Below are 18682 nucleotides of genomic sequence, written 5' to 3'. Positions count from 1 at the left end.
GAAGAAAAATCACCTACTAGAGTCTCTTAGAAGTCTCTCAAGCTCGACGAGAATATAAATAGATGAGAGAATCGTCGGTGTTTGCAAAATTGGCAATAATAAGAAGAAAAGGAAATGTTAAGGGATTTGCCAAAAGTAATAAAGTAATTTACCTATTTTGAATTTGGTTTTATTGTATTTTCACTCGGGAAAAAAAGGAAACAAAAATTTCTTTAGAACTCCATTTTTTTGCATTATCAGGACTAAGTAAACTGTGTGATATGATTTGTTGGTACAATGATGATAATTTAAACCATGTTAGGACGCTGAGGAAGAAGAAGGTTGTAAAACTTGTTTTGCAAGAAAAAGCTCTTCCCTTTGCTATCTACTGCTTTTTTCCACCCACACCATCCACCATTGACGATCTTCTTGTGATCCTCACTCCCTGTGTAATGCGGATCCAGGATCAGGAACGCGCAATCCCCGCTTCCTTCATCGTAATCCACTCCCAGTAGTGTGTATGCAAGAACCCCACCTCCTGAATAAACCAATACACAAGAGACGGTTTTGTGATGTCAAGGTACCAATACTGAATGAGTATAATGGGTCGGATATTCACACGGATCCTTCAAGAATAGTCGTCTAATCCTTTTTACACAGGGTTTACGCTTCACTTATGCTAAAGTATATCAGAGTGATTTGGCTTTGACTTACCGATCATTATTGGAGTTCCTTGGTTCTCAAAGTGCATAGCTATCTCACGGCATTTCTCTGGGAGCTCCGATCCAGATCTGCAGTTCATGATTTTGCAACTTACCTGTCAAAAAGGACCTTCAAAACTATCAACGTCGATCAACTATACTGGAATGCAGGGTTTTTGGATTTAGGTAAAAGATATAGACGCAGTTTCAAGTTGATGGTGAAATTCTACTATTCGATTTTTTGTCATAAGATGTAACAGGTGTCAGAATATATATTCAAATGAGGAAGTTCAGAGTAGAAGACTTACACCAAGAAGTTTATCCAGTACAAAACTCAACTCTATGGCTCCAATCCACTCGCGCGATCCTATAAACGAAGGATCCTTGTCACCTATTTCCACGAGTGTCTGCTGTATTTCCCTGAGAATCCAAATAGTGGTGCTTAATGGATCGAGAGATGGAAGAGGCAGTATTGATATATTGTTTCAAACCTATGTGAAGGAACAGCAATGGATGTATAGTGCTGAAGTCTGAACCAGGAGATGATAGTTTGCAATGATCGGTAAGCACAGCCCCATCCCTGGGACAAGAGAAAATTAGTATTAGGAGTAGACACTATATTCAACTTTCTACGATGAAATAGCAAAACTTGAAGCGTAACAAAAAGTCGTGCCAGTAATTAGTAAGGAATTCTGATTTCCAGTGAAGTGTAAAAGATTCCAGTTACTTAGCACAAGGCGGTTATTCCCTATTTTCAGCTTAAGATTATTTAAGTTTCCACATTATCCATCAGCTACAGTAAGGTTTTTGGATTGTCACAGTATTTTGAAACTTTGGAAGAATGAGAAATGATATACCGAGTCATCAAAGCCATCCTGAAGATAATGATAATACTCATAAGAACCTTGGATAAGTGATGCCACACCCTCAGAGACTGCATAAAAAATGCAAAAATTACAAAAACGAATAGCTAGAACAAAGCATCAATGACGAAAAGAAAGGCATACATAGTGCTAACCTCCACTGCTAGGGATTCCAATATGCACATCTTTGAGCAAGATGGAACCTGGCAATGCCCAAGTCATTTAAAAATTAGAGTCATTCCAAATACTGAGACACAAAGAGAAAAAAAAACAAGGCAGATCTATGTACCCCTTTTCTTTACGTTGCTCCTTGAGTCATCATTCACAGACAAATCCAAGGCATTAGCAGTTCTTAGGAGTGGACGATCTAATGGAAGACCAAGCCTCAAGTGTAGAGATTTTCTAACATCGACTGCAAAGAAAGTCAAGAGCAAGAACAATATATCATATACTGTAACGTGAATGAGACTGCACTAAAAGCTTTAGAGGATCAAAATTTGTGTGGAAGTGCTAGTTCAAAAACACAGCAGAATGATAAGCTGATAATTTTAAGGCTTTGCTATAGATACCTTCAACTCTAGTTAAAGAAAGGAATATGTATCATTTCAATATTAGCATGACTCTATGCAGCCCTCTTCAAACGTAAATACAATAATTACCTTGCTTCATTTCAGTCTCCCCGTAGTTAAGCTCGTATATTGTCGTTATTGGATGTAATACTCCAGGTGGATTAAAGTGATATATACGCAACTGTAAAAGTAAAGCGACCCTTGAGATAGTCAGGAAAAAATATGGATAGTTCAAAGAGGGATGAAAGTGACAAATACAATCTTATCTTCCTAGCTATGAAAAAAATATGATGGCACCACCAGCTCCAACATAATGAAACTATGGGAAATTATAACTTGGGAAAAATTGTGTTAGATAACTAAAATGAAGTAAACGTCGGTCTACCTGAGGATGTTCCATCAAGAGATATGGTAAGATAATCTTCTTCAGGGAATATAGCTGATCAACCAAAGCAGGGATAACTAAATTTGAGACCGCATGCATTAGTTGAAGATGCTTGGGTGCATAAGTAAGTACATCAAGATTCAAATCAACAACAATGAGCCTTGCTTCTTCCATAGCTGTAAGAAGGGTACAAATTTAAGATATAAGAACAACACACATGCGCATTTTAGTGCCTTTAATACCTTCTTAATAAATAATCTATATTTGAAGTTTCTACCTGGAAAATATTCGGCAACAGGAGCACCAGAGGTTGGAGATTTTTCAGATCTATTAAGCAGAACAGATATGTGGATTTTATCTGCATTCTAAGAAGAACGAATGTGATGGGAGGAGTATCGAAAAATATTCAGGAAGTAGCAACAGAAACAGTGATATGAACGGTAAAAATTCTCGGTTTACTTACCTCAGCGGAATTTACTGCTGCAGCAGTTTTGCTATTCTGACAAAAATATGAACATGACAACATCTTAATGTCAGATACTTGGTCAGCAGCAGGAAGCCGGTTAATATTTGACGCATCAGCACCGAAACCCAAATCTTTACCGCGGAGGACAACTGGCTTTGGAGCATCTCCAGAAGCTTTCTTTAAGGTCTCTGCTATGTACACAGCACATGGTTCTTTAAACAGAGTAACAACTGCATCAACTGCCTCTGAAAACTTCTCCTTCGAATCTGAAAAAAAAAAGATAACAGTAAACTTGAGAAACAAAAAATACACATGGAAGACAAATAACAGAAATTAAGGATCATACCAGAGGGCGAGCTTGCGGGAAAATAGAATGGCAACTTGATTGGAAGCTCACAATGAAGCAAGCAACCGTTCTCCCATAAATACTTTCCAGACTTATCCTCATACACAACGGAAGCAACAGGCTCTAGCTTTGTTGCTTTTTCGGTTTTAGAGATGAAGAAGTGAATGGTACCAGTTCCTACATCGCAACTAGCCCCAACCATCTTTTCATCATCTAACTCTCCACCTTCAGATAAATGTTTTCGCAATCTACGAGCTGCTCTAACCGCCTCACCTGCGCTTTTCTCAGCATCAGAATCTCCAACTATCAAACCCCCAATGACTTCAAAACCTTTTGGTAGTAGCTTCCGCAGATCATCTGATATGAAGCACAAAAAGTCATTAAAGACAAGGTTTTAAGGATGGCTACTTTGGTTTCTTAATTCCTCACTCTATGAACAACCATTACAAAACAATTGATCAATCAATTAAAAATTTCAACTTTCTTAATCAAAAGCAGGAATCAACGCAATTGAACAATCCAGTTTCACTAATCGGCATAATCAAAGCTGTCTCCTTACCAGATTCTTGCTGGAAATCAAGGGAGTGATGAATACATCGAAAGGTGGAGACGACGGTGAAAGGCGGGAAAAATGGGGAACCAATGAGCCATTGGAGAGTTCCAGGTTGGTTCCCTGAGAGAAGCAGCTTTTGGCAAAGGACTCGTACGGTCGCTGTCTCGCTCGAAGGAGCCATCTCGGATCCAAAACCAAGCAGACTAAAATCAGTTTTCACTTCCCTTCGATGATTTTATCGTGTCGTGAGACTTAATGGCGACCATTATATGGGCCTAGCCCAATATGTTCGTTTTAGCCCATTTAAATTGTATATTAACCTTTCCTAACAATCCAAATTAAACCAATTTTTTTTTTTTTTTTTAGTTTCTGCTTTCCATTATAATTAACCCGATTGTAAATGATTACATCAATGATAAAAGGAGGAACATCGAAATGAAATAAGACATTTTTGTTCTCTAGAAAGTTATGTTTAGCCAAAAGATCAGCTGGTTGATTGTTTGTACGACTAGTCCAAAGGAAGAGAACTTTATCGAATTGCTTTTGCCAACCGCGTAACTCCTGAATCCAGTTAAAACATCCAAAATTTAACACTTTGCTTGTTTGCAATCTCCTTCAAAGATTACTTTCCGATATCCCTGACTCCAACCATGTCGCATAGTTAGAACCAGTGCATGAAGTTCACATTCAAGTGGGCAATTGAGTGCAACACCTAAAGCTTGACTCGCTCCTTTAAAGTACTTTTTCATCTCGTAGTATCTAACCTGCTTTTGAAGGAATGCTTAAGTTTCTCAAAGCACCATTAACATTACATTTTATCCAACCATGTATTGGTGATCGCCAAATTTTTTGTTGTCACGGCCTTTTTTGGTAATTTTGGGTACAAATGCATGTTTATATAATTAGAAAAATTAAATTGATGGATTAACTAAATATTATGCGGTATTTAATTATAAAAAAATATGAATTGAATAGTTTTAATAATGATGTAAAAAATTTAATAAAACTTTAATATAGTTAATCTGAGAAGAAAATATCAAAAAGATGGATGCCACTTATAGCATCATGTCCACCAACTCAGCATCGCCTGCAGGAAATCATAAGAAGCCATTGGCAGGCAGGAAATCATAAGAAGCTATTGGCAAGAAATCTCAATTGTGGTGGACCTTTGCTTGGAAGCCAATAAGATACGTCATTAAAGATTTTTCTCTAGTCACCAGTTTGAACTGCAAACCAGCAAGCAAGACCTTGGGTGCTAGAAAAGAGAAAGGAGAAATTCAAAAATATTTGTTTGGAAAGTTGAAGACTGAACCGACATCGTAAAATATTGTATGCATCCTAAACAACAAACATAGCACTTTTACTAATCATTGAAGGGATACTATGTCCGACTAGTGGTAGTATATTGATCGGACACGAGGTAGTAGAGATGCTTAGTGATATTGAAGAATACCTGAACTATCCATGGGGATGGGAATCATTCCTACTAACCATTCTAAGAGTAACGACAAAGCATCTTTTCCACTACGCTGCTCAAAAATCAGTTGTGGTGCAAAGATTTGCTCATGCTATAATAAGTTTTTTCAAATCTAGTAAAATGAGATATAGAAAAACACGAGGTATCGGTAGAAGACATATTAAAGAGTGCAGCCATTTCATCGTTAATCTCATGTACTAATAAACTTGACTCGAAAATCAAGCATCACTATACAATTTCTTATGAAAATGAATCTTAAAGTGTAACGATAAAGAAAAAAATGAAAGTATATATATATATATATATGTATATTCTATATTTCTATATACATCTATTTACACAAATATGTGAATGAATTTTATTTGATAATCAAAAGGTAAGTAAATTATTGAAAATGATGTTATTAATTTTATTACAATTTTATAAGATTCTAAATAGACTTGAACTTTAAAAGTGTGTCTGAAATTAGTTCTCATGTATGTAAATATCTCTACAAATTAAAAGTTAGCATATTCATTTAAAACTTAGATTTATAATACAACCCTGAGATCATGTATCCAAGTCCAAACTATTCTCTAATTTAAACAATGTAGGAATAAATACACTAACCAATAAAACGCTCAACAAAAAATGTACAAATTAATCAATTGTTTGATCAATCTTTATTTAGTACGAATCAGTATTTATTATTCTATTTTTTTTTATGAAATACAATAACTTGATATAATTCTTTTGTTATGTTGTTGTTTATATCCTTACCAAACAAAGATTAGTGTGATGAATTCACGTTTAGTGATATCATAGGTACTTGACTCAAAAAATACATGATTGCATTAGGCTTATTACGGCGAACATAAAGATTTCACAAAATCAGTAAAAAGTTTGAAGTGAAGAGGTTTTAATTAATATCATTATTCAGAAAATTATTTTTTGAAAGTGAAGAGGTTTTTAAGTTATTTACCATTTATACGTGATAAAATAGACCATTTTCTTAGACTTTTTTAAAATTAATCTTCAGGATAATTTTTCTATCATTCCAGCATATGTTGATATCGCTCTACTAAATGGGATTTCCACCACCTTAACTGGTAACATTTTCAGTCAATAACTTTTTAGTAATAAATGATTTGAATTAAGCATATTTTTAAAATGAATATTATAATATAATGCATGATAATATCTTAAGCTAAAAGACTTCAAAAAGTTCTAAGATTCATGATAATATTTTTTGTGTGTCCATATTAAAATACAAAATATTAATATAAGTAGCCAATAAAATTTTGGTTGAAGAAGAAGCCTAGTGCTAGACTTATATTTTACGAATAAGAGTAAATAAATTATTTAGATAATCGAAATTGTCTATATATGTCCTGTAAGCGTCACTTGCTCCGAAAACCAAGGGAGGAAAGGTCCACGTTAACGGCCAACTATACATGATTTGTTCTAGAAATCAGTTTTTGATATTAGCTAGATTTGATCAAAATTTAAGAGTGTAACTCATCAATTTCGAATTCTAGACGATGCAACCTTTGTTTGAAAACAACTATACATATCTTACTAATACCTTTTTAAACCTAAGAAAAATCATTATATCCAAAATGTTCATAATATTGGTCTCCCCCAATCCCCATAGAAAAGTACTGGTGTCATTAGACTGTTACGTATACGTACTATTGGATATAGACAAATCGCAAGAGAAAAAAGAATAAACCTATCATTATTAGTGACAGATAAGATCGGAAAAATTTGCTGATATTTGTGATAAAATACGTGAAAACAAATCATGAGAATTAGCAATAGCAGCTTCAAATCCAAAAAAGAAGTCGTTTGTATGCGCGTTACGTATTTTTCATGCAAATTGATAAAACATCACAATGAAACCAAACTTATTTCTTTTATTAAAATACTAATGCAATATAATATTAGAATTTGTATCGGCAACATATACCATTGTGATAATATACTTTGATCGTATTTATCATCAATAAGACAATAATCCAATTCTGATGTCCCACAAATGATCAACAACTAGTATGTATATGTTACAGCTCTGATCTGTTATCGTATGGAAATATTTTAAATGCTTTTTGTATACGAAGAGTAAATCCTAAAGCAATCGATCTTAGTTAACTTGCAATATAATTTAGCCAAAATCTCCAAGAAACCACCCGTTCCATTTAACCTCCCAAATAGTGAATATAAAATTAATATCAAATCCATGACGACATCGATTAACACCAAATATATAAACTAAAGAAAATATCGTATATATAACTAGAAAGTAGCCCAACACAATACGTGGTTTATATATGCATTATTAACTTGAAATATAAAATGAAGTTTCTATTTAATTATATATGAAATGTACAGATGTAATTATTAATATATGTCTTAAAAGTAATATTCATAATACTACGGTTCAACTACAATTTATAATTTATATATGATATATATTGTTTCATAGAAGGATCATGAAAAAGAGGAAAGTTAAATTACATATTACTAAATATTTTTGATTACAATATATTGTTGAAAGTATTTAAACAATATGTTACTACAGTAATAAGATCATTACTTACAGCAAAGTCAACTATATATGGTATTTTCGTTAAACATTTAAGATAAACTATATTTTTTAATATATTTTTTTCTTTTTCAGAAAAATGTAAGATCTTACTTAATTATTTTGATAGATAATTTTATGTTGTCCTATATATTAATTTTATTGTCATCATCTAAAAGTAAAAGTTAACAAAAAATAGTTTTATATATGATAATTTAAATTTAAAATAATTTATTAAAACGATATCACAAAACAAATATCTTATACTATAAGTTTAACCAATCTTTATAAAAAAAAATCACGAAAAGAAAAGTGTGTGAAATTTAATATATTTTTTATTTTCTAATCATTTTAATATAAATAGTTTAATTAACAATAAATTAAATTTTGAAATTATTGTTTTCTGTTATATTATCGGGTGATAAAACAATTATGTTATGATACAATTATGTTTTTTTAGTACATATGGTTTAAAGTCAATCAAACTGTAAATTATAAATTACTATTAAATACAAATTTGAGTTGTGTCTTTAATACAATATATATGATTATTGAATATAATGTAATATATATATATATATTTATTTATTAGAAAATCTTCTATATTTTTAAACTAGTCTTTCATAAATAAATTTGGTTTTAGTTTTTACTTTAAAATTATGAAACCATTTTGTATTTTTATTTGGTTTCAATTTGTTTATATTTTTTAGTTGGGTTGATCAATATTTTTTATAGGTTCTATGGTGTATAATTTCATTATAAAATATATTAGATGCTAAAACTAAAAAATGGAGGCAATAATATATTTTTGTAACAATGTTGAAAAAAATCAAAACGCAAACTATACAATAATTATCTTTTTTTAACAAACTATACACCACATAATATACAAATAAAATAAAGTCAAATAAAAAATAGACTGTTAAAATTAAAATTAATGATAATGACATGTGTCACAAAAGTAAAGTGTCAAATGTCACATTATTAGGTAAAGTTAGAAAAAACATTCTCTTATTATATAAGACTAGAATAGTTTCCGCGCTACGCCGCATGATTGTTTTTATTTTATTTTATTTTAGTTATATTTTTGTGTTTTGTTTTTTTTTCCGATTTCATAATATAATATATGTTGTTGGAAATCAAGTTTCATTAGTTCGTAATTTTGTTTTTTTTGTTATTATAATTTACATCATCTTAGGATACTTGAGTTTTTAATTTCATAAATTTAAAGATTTCAAACTCTTAGTTCTTGATTTGTTTCTCATTTACAAACCCTCTTAAACAAATAGAATTCATGATGCTTTGGTACATAATTTTAGGCTATTTTTTGCTTTAAAACTAATGTGATACTATCATACAAAACATTTGTAAAATATGATATTAATGATGATGGAAATATAAAAGAGATTACAATGATGGAGATCATTTTTTTGTACAATCGAACACAATGTTTTGTATTTATTTTAGATAAATTAAGTATACTTCAATATTAATGTGCAGTCCAATTAATATTACTTTTGATATCAATGATTGTAACATCCGCGAACCGGAATCCCGGTTTGGGATGTGCATCAATCGATGCTGGAGGAGCATTGGTCGATGCTGACTTAATTTCCTGCGTTTTGACTTAAGTTAAACGCTGCGTTTTGGGCAAAGGGAAAGGAGAAAAACCCTTAAGTCGTTCTTTTGTCTCATTAGACGACTTTAGCCGTTTTTGAGAGAAAAGAGAAGAGAGAAAGTGTTCTTGAGCGTAATTGAGGTTTTTGGGAGATTTCAAGCTGCTCCTGTAGAGATCTGTAGCTGGGATCGTTGTAGGAGCTTCCTAGGAAAGTTTTCTTCCTGTGTTTGGGTCGGATTTCTTCTGTGGCAAAGGTAAGTGCATGACCATGGCTTATCTAGGCTGGAGATTACTCTGATCTGTTTGTTTCTGTGTTGTTATGCTTGTCAGTATGTTGTTTGAGGCGCTGGGAAGTTTTTGTGTGGCTTGGGATCGTTTCTTGTGGTTGCAGGAACGGAGATCCGGCGAGAAACTTCGGGGAAAACAATGCTCGGCATGAGCATCGGTCGATGCACTATGTGCGTCGGTCGATGCTAGTGCGAGGACGGCGCAGTTTGACCTAGGAGCATCGGTCGATGCCATGTGGAGGCGTCGGTCGATGCGGTTAGGGTTTCCGCGTGATGTCGAGTATGTGTCGATCGATGCAAGTGGGGACATCGGTCGATGCAGTTGAACCTTGTGTCGATCGATGCATACCATGTGTCGGTCGATGCTGGTCCCTGATGGTGTCGGTCGATGCAAGCTTTGTGTCGGTCGATGCAGAGCCTGGTTTGTTTGTTGATTGTTCTTTGATGGTTAGAGTATCTCTATTGCTTGTGTGTATAGTCCAGTAGATGGGAGGATTGCCTTACAGAGTGTTTAAAATACTCATGCATTGCAATTTGTGTTTGTGATGCAGGTAAGGGCAAGGTGTGATCGTGGAATCAAGGCAATGAAGAGGAGGATGTTCTAGTGGTTCGCTTGGTTGTCTGGCTTATGTTAGGTTGCTAGAGTTGAGTCCTAGAATGTTGTTTAGGAATGATGGTTCTCTAGTTTATGCTTTTTGGATCATTAGCTTATGATTGGATTATTTATTGGTTATTGGTATTTGTTTTCCGCTGTTGGTTGTGTTTGTGGTTAGGTGGCTAGTGGGTATGGGACCACTAGTTGTAGTGTTTTTATTATTATTTAAAAAAAAACGGGTCAGGTCGTTTCAATGATCTTCAGTCACACTTAATCAGATCAATCAAATTGAATAAATCCCTAACTCCACCAAATCCCGAAGAAGATTTTATAAACGGCAACAAAGAAGAAGAAATCAAGCGTCTTTTCTCTCTTTAGTTTTGTCTACGTAAGAGTAAAAAAAGCTGATGTGTATTAATTGTTTTAATTTAATTGGGTATTCATTTAACTGATGTGTTAGTCTCTGCTTCAATACAAAAGCTGAGGTGTCATGCTCTGGTGAAAAACATACAACTTTTATTGTATTGATTAAAGCAATAATTTCATTAGTATCCTCATCCGTTTGTTAAAACTTTTAAACATAGACTTTTCTATAATAGGTTTTGTTTAGTGTTGTGGTCCAATATTGTGATTGTGTTTTTTTTAGGTTTTGTAAACGTAAGACGATAATTATAGAACGGTGATTCTAACGTCTAAAAAAAATATGGTATGTCTAATTAACTAACTAATGGTGCTGGTTAGTGGTTTAAAAGTTCACCTCATAAGTTGAAAATATTGAAGTTTACATCTTTCTATTTTTTTACGTAACTATTCACATATTCCAACTATATATATTTATTATTTTTTAAATGAAAGATTTGAAAAAAATTTAGAACATAATATAAAACATTTGTTTTTGAACTTCAAAAGTTTACATATGATTTGGAAGCATATATATGACTGTTTTATAACAGAACATCACACATCTCTCTAACTGAGTTTGATTCCTTATTATAAATATGTTATCAAATTACTACTAATAATTTATTATTATATAAAAATACTAATAATTAGTGTAAAAAGGTGTATTTATGTGTGGTTACTTAAGCATCACGTTGGGTCCAAAAAACAACTGAAAAAATAATTTTATTTATTGAGAAATTGGTTTTTGTTTTAATTAGAAAAGCTGATGTGTTAAAAATATAGGATGAAGTATATTAATAAAATATTTTAATTGGAAGGAAAAGAAATTGATGTGTCTGACTCTATAATTCACCAAAATACTGATGTGTCATCCTGCGCTCAAATTCAAGTTTTATTATATTCATTGATCTTTCTCAAGTTTGGACGAGTGAAATCTAAAGGAGACTTTTTGGTCCGCTACATATCATGCGGACAGGATTATCATCGATTTTTTTTTTGTCTGTCATTGATTAGTATAATGAAGTTGGCTTTTAGATAAAGTAATCAACCAATTTTCCAATAACATGGGAAATACACATCTCCCACCAACGACTTTGATTTATTTTCTTACCAACGATGTGTGAGAACTTTGATTCTATTACTTTATATTTGGGACGGACCGACCACTATTTCGGTGTGGAAAACTTTAGTTAACAAACACAACCAAACATGACAGGTCAAATGATAAGTTTTCACGTGGCATAATTCAAGTGGATCAGATCTAATGCTCCGTGAGTACAATCTACACCACCGGTGACCACCTCCTGAAGATAATCATTGCACAAAAGCCTAATTTATAAAACATGCATCAGCATGTATGCGGTAACTTTTACTCCCCAATTCCAACGTAACAATCCTTGTACTTTTATAATTCTTAAATTCATGATTGTATTTGTCGCCAAAAAAAATTAATTGTTTGTTTAACCATTTTGTGGTTCCTTATAAAAACGTTGGGTCCATAACGTTAATTGCATATGAGTTTATTTTCTTTGAAGAACAAATTAATAGGTAGGTTACTCTACCAACATCAAATTAAACACTGTTATTTAAGTAGTTAATAGTCTTACTTAGATGGATAGATTGATTGAGAAATGCTATCAAATACTTTTTGAAAAACACCATAATGTGACTATAAAAGATAAAATATCTAAGCAAGTAACAAAATATTCAATAAGACAATAGGAGTTGAAAGCTATTACTAAGATTTAGAAATATAGCCGAAAGGGATAAGATCGTTTAATTCAGAAATCGTTTTTTTCATCTATCATATGGCAAATATTTTAATCGAACACAAATTCGTTGACACAAATTGTGTCACACATTAATGTGGATAAACAAGAGGATCACAAGTGGTGAGACAAGAGGGCTTATAAGATTAGATGAGAACAAAATGCCACGAGGGATGAGGAAGGTGGCTTTTGGGAAGAGCCAAAGGTCGGTTTGTTGCAATAACCGGCTTTTCTAGATTTTAATAAACAGATCCCTTTGACGACAACGCCAAATTTTGGTCCCGGTTATTTCACTTTCCACATAGGGTACATATAAGAAAACATAAATCTGCCTACATGGAACAAAAGGTCATATTGTTTTGTGGGATCAAAAACAAAAGCAACCTTATAATAGTCACCTTTTCAGGAACGTAATTATACTAATGTGTTTTTCATTTTATATTCATAATGTTGGCATTTTACAATACGGGCAGTGGTGCCTTGATCCGACTCAATACACAAATCAAATAGAACATTATCTATGTTAGATTCTTATGTTACACCAAGTCGGTGATACTAAAATGTTTAAAACAAATATAAGCTTATAGAAATGCGTACGTACTTGAGCTTGTTAGTGGGAAATGCGCGACTATTAGAAAGCGTTTGAGGCATTCTTTAGCTAAGTTCTGTACTTCAGTTTACGCTCTGGTAGATGCCTTTTTTTGTGTGTGTGTGTGGTTGTTGTAACTTGTAAATATTATAGGTTAAAGCTTCAATGGTGAGAATCTTAGTTTATTGGATTCTTTTCGAAGGTTATTGTGTCAATGTACTAAGATCTAGACTCGCTCTCTGTTCAATATACGTTGAGAAAAACAAATGCATTTGTATTTTTAATTTATATATATTGTGTGTAGTGTGTAGTTGTGTACCTTCAAGGGTGAACACCAATTTGGTTCTCTTTTCTTTTCTCCTCAATCATATTTAAATAATAAAAATGTACCACGCAACACGCATTGCAATGGAAAAAATATTGATTGTGGTTTCGCTCTTACCTTTATAATTAAGTCTCAAGTAATTTTTTGATTAGAAAATTGAAACGTTGTACTAAGTTGAAAGTATAAACAAAAAATTTGTGCGTCGTTTGACCATAGATGCTAGCTAGATAGGCTAGAAACAAAAGGCGAGTTTTCTGCTCGTGGTACATTATCATGAAATTATGGAACAAGTTGAACCTCTTATCCTCTTATCAGTATATTTCATTGTCTTAGACTTAGAGTTCATAGTTGCAATAACTTTATCCCAATAATTCATATCTCCACACGGACCAAAATAACACTAACTAAGAAGAGTTTACCAAAACTCCAACCACTTAAAATTTCAGATACATGTCGCTAGTAAAATATTACACAGTAGGAAGTTTCGTTCGAATATGATTTTTCTTAGTTCGTTTTTGATACATGGAAAATAAAATTTGTATACGAATTCTTCTCTTTCGTTATAAAAATAATGGTACAAGTGATCCAGCTTCATCTCTTTTATCCAAAAATTCTATTTCCATCACATTATAATACCAAAAAAAGAATTAAAAAGGAAACACATCAGGAACGTGTGAGCGAGATATATAAGAATAGAGAGAGACGCGACACCTGAGAAAGAAAGAAATAAAAATTAGATAATTTGCCAAAAGGCCACGTAAGCAATCAAAAAGGTTACAGTGCGACCCATCTCGCCAGCGTCGTCTATATATATAAACCAGAAATGTTCCAAAAGCCTTATTCAAACCCACACACATCTCTCTCTCTCAATGGAAGCTGTTCTTGTCGCCATGTCCGTATCCGCCACAAAACAAGACGACGATAAAATTTCACATAATCTAACCACGACGACGTCAGACGTTGAGATCGTTACTTCCGGTAACCGTCGGATTCCGGCACACTCCGGCGTTATGGTAAGTTATTATCTTTTTTATAAGGTTTACGGTTTAATTTTTTCCGGTTTGGTTTGGTTTGGTTTATCTGAAATTTTTGTGGATAATGCAGGCTTTGGCTTCACCGGTACTAATGAACATCATCAAGAAACCGGTGCGACGTTACAGAGGCTGTGGATCTAAAAGAGTCATTAAGATTCTTGGCGTTCCATGCGGCGCCGTTTCGGTGTTTATCAAATTCCTCTACTCTTCTAGGTTGGTTTGGTTTCTTCTTCTTGAAATTTTCAAATGTAGGAAATTCAAACCGATGGTTTTAGATCAATTTTAGATTAAGTGAAGAAAACGTAGCATAATGTGAACGTTTAAGCGTTTACACACGGATTTGAAATAATCAACGGCTAATTACGTAATTAATAGCTGTCAGAAAAGGACTAAAATACCCTTTTGCCTTTCTGTTTGTTTCTTTAGTTTGACCGAGGATGAGATGGAAAGATATGGGATCCATCTGTTAGCGTTGTCTCATGTCTACATGGTCACGCAGCTGAAGCAACGTTGCTCAAAAGGCATCGTTCAGCGGTTAACAGCGGAGAACGTAGTCGACGTTCTCCAGCTGGCTCGGCTATGCGACGCACCCGATGTTTGCCTTCGATCTATGCGTCTGATCCATTCACAGTTTAAGACCGTTGAGGTGACCGAAGGATGGAAGTTTCTTCAAGAACATGATCCTTCCCTCGAGCTCGACATTCTCCAGTTCATCGATGACGCCGAATCGGTAAAAAACAAAACCTCTGTTTTCCTTATTACCAAAAAGGGACGTCTAAAGTTTGGTTTTAGTATTCGGTTTGGTTTCTATAATATCATACAAAATCAGAAACGCAATTTTTTTGGTTGAACTTGGTTTATATTTGGTTTGGTGTTAGCTAAAAAAAAAAATCTGGTTATTTAGTTTGGTATTGTTGCAATAAGTTTACATGATTAATTAACTCATGTTTGATTAAATTTGGTTTATAAACCTAATTAACCCTAAAAACATTTGGTCATATTCTGATGGTGTGTGTGTTGGATGATAATTTAATGCAGAGGAAGAAAAGAAGACGACGAAACAGGAAGGAACAGGATCTATACATGCAACTAAGCGAGGCAATGGAGTGCATAGAGCACATATGCAAGCAAGGTTGTACGTTGGTCGGTCCATCTAACGTAGTAGACAACAACAACAAGTCAACGATGATTGCGGAGAAGTTGAAGCCTTGTAAGGCGTTCTCCACGTGCTATGGTCTCCAGCTTTTGATACGTCACTTTGCTGTATGCAAGAAGAGGAGTAACGACAAAGGTTGTCTTCGTTGCAAGCGGATGCTTCAACTCTTTAGACTCCATTCTTCTGTTTGTGATCAACCTGAATCTTGTCGCGTCCCTCTTTGCAGGTATGCCCCCAAACATTTTCTTTATAATTTTCTATTAGGATTTCCATATTTAAATGATACGGACTAATCCACTCGTTATATATCAATTAGCTTTGAGTTATTAAAACCAACGTTTTTGTTGTTATTAAAAAAAAAATTTTGTTTTATGTTGACAGTTTTGTGATCACCCACCTTTTAAAAAAGTTGCAATGGGTCGTAATCCGACGGCTGCAAGTTTTCAAAAGCTGCGAATCTCATTTGTCATATTTCAACTCTTTTTTTTTTGGGAGCAGGCAATTTAAGAAAAGGGGAGAACAAGACAAGAAGATGGGTGAAGACACCAAGTGGAAGCTTTTGGTGACAAGGGTTGTAACTGCAAAAGCTATGTCTTCGTTATGTCAGTCAAAGAAGAACAAATCTGAAGAGGAAGCAGAAAAATTAATCAAAACAAAGGAGCTTTTGGACGTTTGTAGATAACAATGAAGATTAATTTTCTTATAACGTATTTGTTAGTTGGATTCTTTTTGTAGTATTGGTTAGGGGAACTATCAAGAGGTCTATGATCATATATCCATTTACCCTTTGAACAGTTTAGAGGGTTTAGTTTTAATGTGAGTAAACCCTTTTAAATTGGTTACATTTGTTTGCTCACTTAATCTCATAATGTTAGCATGTAATATCAATCAATGTTCTCGAATTCAATGATTAAATAGTGTTTATGAGAGTTTGAAGAGATGAATACACTTAAGTAAAACCCCATAAGATATGATCGCAACCCATAAAATAATACACTTAGTGTCAGATCACCATAAGAATCGTTGAAATTTAGTCTTCAACGACTCAAGAGTATCTAAAGTTCGTCTTTAACATCATCACGAGCTACTGACTCATGAGTAGAGGGATCAGTCGAGGAGAGCTTGGTGGGATAAGAAGCCTCCATGGCTATACCACAACGTCCTTCATTCTCAGATATTCCTCTTTCTATCCGAACATAACCTTCTTCTCCCCATTCAGGTCCCCATGAGTTCCGCACTATCCAATATTTTGTTCCATTTTTGGTCTCTCCATACCCGACAATCGTCACCCCATGGTTCAACTGAGTCCCCCATTCTCCGGTAAACACACCCTACAATACAATGCATGCACATTTTCTCTAGTGAAATAATGTTCATTGGCATACAATTTGGTATTGTGTTGCATTAAGATTGTTACATACGGAAGTTAATCTTAATGATGTGATTAGTTATATTAACAAAGGTATTTCTAGTTAATTTAAAAGATATACCTCAGGGTAAAGCTGGAAATCTGAGCTCCCAGCATCAATGGCTACAGAGACAGGTTGGTGAGCAACAGCTTTGAGAAGTGCTTCCCCATCATTATCAGGGACGTGTTCATGTCCATCGATCGTTACAGTTTCTCCATCAACATACTTAGCTCTACAGAGCTCAACGTCATTGGAATCGTAAGGATAAGTCTCTTCGGTTTTGATGCCACCATTGTTCTTGATGAATTCAAACGCAGGTTCCATGAGACCTCCTGCACAACCTTGATTCTCTTCAGTGTCACAATCAACGAGCTCTTGTTCCGACAATGAAACTAGTTTGTTTGTTCTGATCTTGTTTATCCCTTCTACTGCAGCTGCGGTCGAAAACGCCCAACAACTTCCTGAAAAAGTTTAGTTTCTATATTAGTGATTCAATAAACAGAGCAAAAAAACAGAGCAAATGTTTAATTCAGTTCACAAATTAAACAAGAAAAGAGTCAATTATAAATATTTCTTGATTCGAAAAGAATACAATAATCATTTGAGCTCATAAGAATCTCTTAATTACCACAATCTTGTTGATTCTTGACTTTAGTGACAGCTCCTTTCTCTCTCCAATCAACAGAACTAGGAACTATGGTCACATTTTCATACATGAACCTACCAGATCCGCGCTTAGGACCACGGAGCATCCTGTGATGCTTAACGTTAGAGCCATCGTATGAGTTTCTAAACTCGTGGTGAGTTATGTCGGCAAATCGATTGATCTTTAGTTTGTAAGGCTTGTTCTTCTTGCTCGTCCTGTGGACATGAAGCACATTGTGTCTAAAAACGTTGAACCGCTTGAGTGCCTCATGGGAGGCTCTGGATACAGAGTGGTGGCCTCTCCACCTCTCGTAGAGCTTCCATACGCTCTCTTCGGTATCTAACTCTTTTTCGTGGAAATCAAATCCTTGAGATGCTTGGAGGAGGAAGAGAAAAGAGAGAACAATATAGAAAAGTTTCATTTCTTTAGTTTCTTCTTGTTGTCTTTTTTGGGTTCTGTTTTTATATGATTATATGAAATGATTAGAGCTGATTGCACTATATTTTAATTTAAACATACATGCAATTATTATTCTTATTATTGTTATTTTTGATTTTTACCAAAAAAATTATTGTTATTTTTGATAAAGGGTTACATACATGTAATGTAATTATTAGCATGGTAAATATAACATTTATTTTTTCTAAGGCCAATCCTTAATTAGTTAATTAGAATGAGTTATGACCAGAAATGTTCCGGTCTGGTTTAGACACAGTCCGATCCAATCATGTGGCTCACCACCGGGCTGTCAGTTAACCGCACAAGAATTGGCATGTTTGAGTTTGATGCGGTACAACATAACCGTTGCATGATTGATTTTATGTAGTCTATATAGAACCTAAACCTGTATTTTTTTCCCTATCAAATTCACTATTCACCAATTTATGGTCTGGTCTTGTGACGAAAAGTGAACAATATATGTTATAAATTGTTCAGTTACAAATTGTTCA

The 18682-nt window shown here is 33.9% G+C and overlaps 3 protein-coding genes across 3 annotated transcripts; 1 reads left to right on the top strand and 2 right to left on the bottom strand.

Moving 5' to 3' along the window:
- Window positions 195–4075, bottom strand: LOC104791053 (probable Ufm1-specific protease). Its single transcript, XM_010516853.2, has 13 exons — window positions 3869–4075; window positions 3310–3666; window positions 2961–3229; window positions 2775–2862; window positions 2498–2673; window positions 2203–2293; window positions 1833–1955; window positions 1699–1746; window positions 1538–1614; window positions 1172–1260; window positions 989–1100; window positions 694–796; window positions 195–517 (listed from the first exon to the last, which is right to left on the bottom strand). The coding sequence occupies exons 1-13, from the start codon at window positions 4041–4043 to the stop codon at window positions 288–290; spliced, it is 1938 nt and encodes a 645-aa protein (XP_010515155.1). The 5' UTR covers window positions 4044–4075; the 3' UTR covers window positions 195–287.
- LOC104791052 (BTB/POZ and TAZ domain-containing protein 2) lies at window positions 14315–16514 on the top strand. Its single transcript, XM_010516852.2, has 5 exons — window positions 14315–14500; window positions 14592–14734; window positions 14948–15251; window positions 15560–15903; window positions 16176–16514. Exons 1-5 carry the CDS (start codon window positions 14357–14359, stop codon window positions 16357–16359), a joined length of 1119 nt encoding a protein of 372 aa, XP_010515154.1. The 5' UTR covers window positions 14315–14356; the 3' UTR covers window positions 16360–16514.
- Window positions 16608–18153, bottom strand: LOC104791051 (KDEL-tailed cysteine endopeptidase CEP3-like). The gene is made up of 3 exons (XM_010516851.1): window positions 17715–18153; window positions 17168–17547; window positions 16608–17008 (listed from the first exon to the last, which is right to left on the bottom strand). Exons 1-3 carry the CDS (start codon window positions 18151–18153, stop codon window positions 16733–16735), a joined length of 1095 nt encoding a protein of 364 aa, XP_010515153.1. The 3' UTR covers window positions 16608–16732.

Source organism: Camelina sativa, chromosome 6 (assembly GCF_000633955.1).
Source record: "Camelina sativa cultivar DH55 chromosome 6, Cs, whole genome shotgun sequence".
Taxonomy (NCBI): domain Eukaryota; kingdom Viridiplantae; phylum Streptophyta; class Magnoliopsida; order Brassicales; family Brassicaceae; genus Camelina; species Camelina sativa.
Note: the sequence above shows the minus strand (reverse complement) of the source record. Positions and strands in the feature narration are given on the sequence as shown.

Coding starts and splice junctions, on each gene's coding strand:
- LOC104791053 (XM_010516853.2), bottom strand. CDS start 4,043: ATGGCTCCTTCGAGCGAGACAGCGACCGTACGAGTCCTTTGCCAAAAG. Junction 3,230..3,309: donor TCCCGCAAGCTCGCCCTCTG/GTATGATCCTTA, acceptor TTTTTTTTTCAG/ATTCGAAGGAGAAGTTTTCA. Junction 1,261..1,537: donor AGGATGGCTTTGATGACTCG/GTATATCATTTC, acceptor CTCTTGTCCCAG/GGATGGGGCTGTGCTTACCG.
- LOC104791052 (XM_010516852.2), top strand. CDS start 14,357: ATGGAAGCTGTTCTTGTCGCCATGTCCGTATCCGCCACAAAACAAGAC. Junction 14,735..14,947: donor AAATTCCTCTACTCTTCTAG/GTTGGTTTGGTT, acceptor TTGTTTCTTTAG/TTTGACCGAGGATGAGATGG. Junction 15,252..15,559: donor TCATCGATGACGCCGAATCG/GTAAAAAACAAA, acceptor AATTTAATGCAG/AGGAAGAAAAGAAGACGACG.
- LOC104791051 (XM_010516851.1), bottom strand. CDS start 18,153: ATGAAACTTTTCTATATTGTTCTCTCTTTTCTCTTCCTCCTCCAAGCA. Junction 17,548..17,714: donor CAAGAATCAACAAGATTGTG/GTAATTAAGAGA, acceptor AAACTTTTTCAG/GAAGTTGTTGGGCGTTTTCG. Junction 17,009..17,167: donor ATTTCCAGCTTTACCCTGAG/GTATATCTTTTA, acceptor ATTGTATTGTAG/GGTGTGTTTACCGGAGAATG.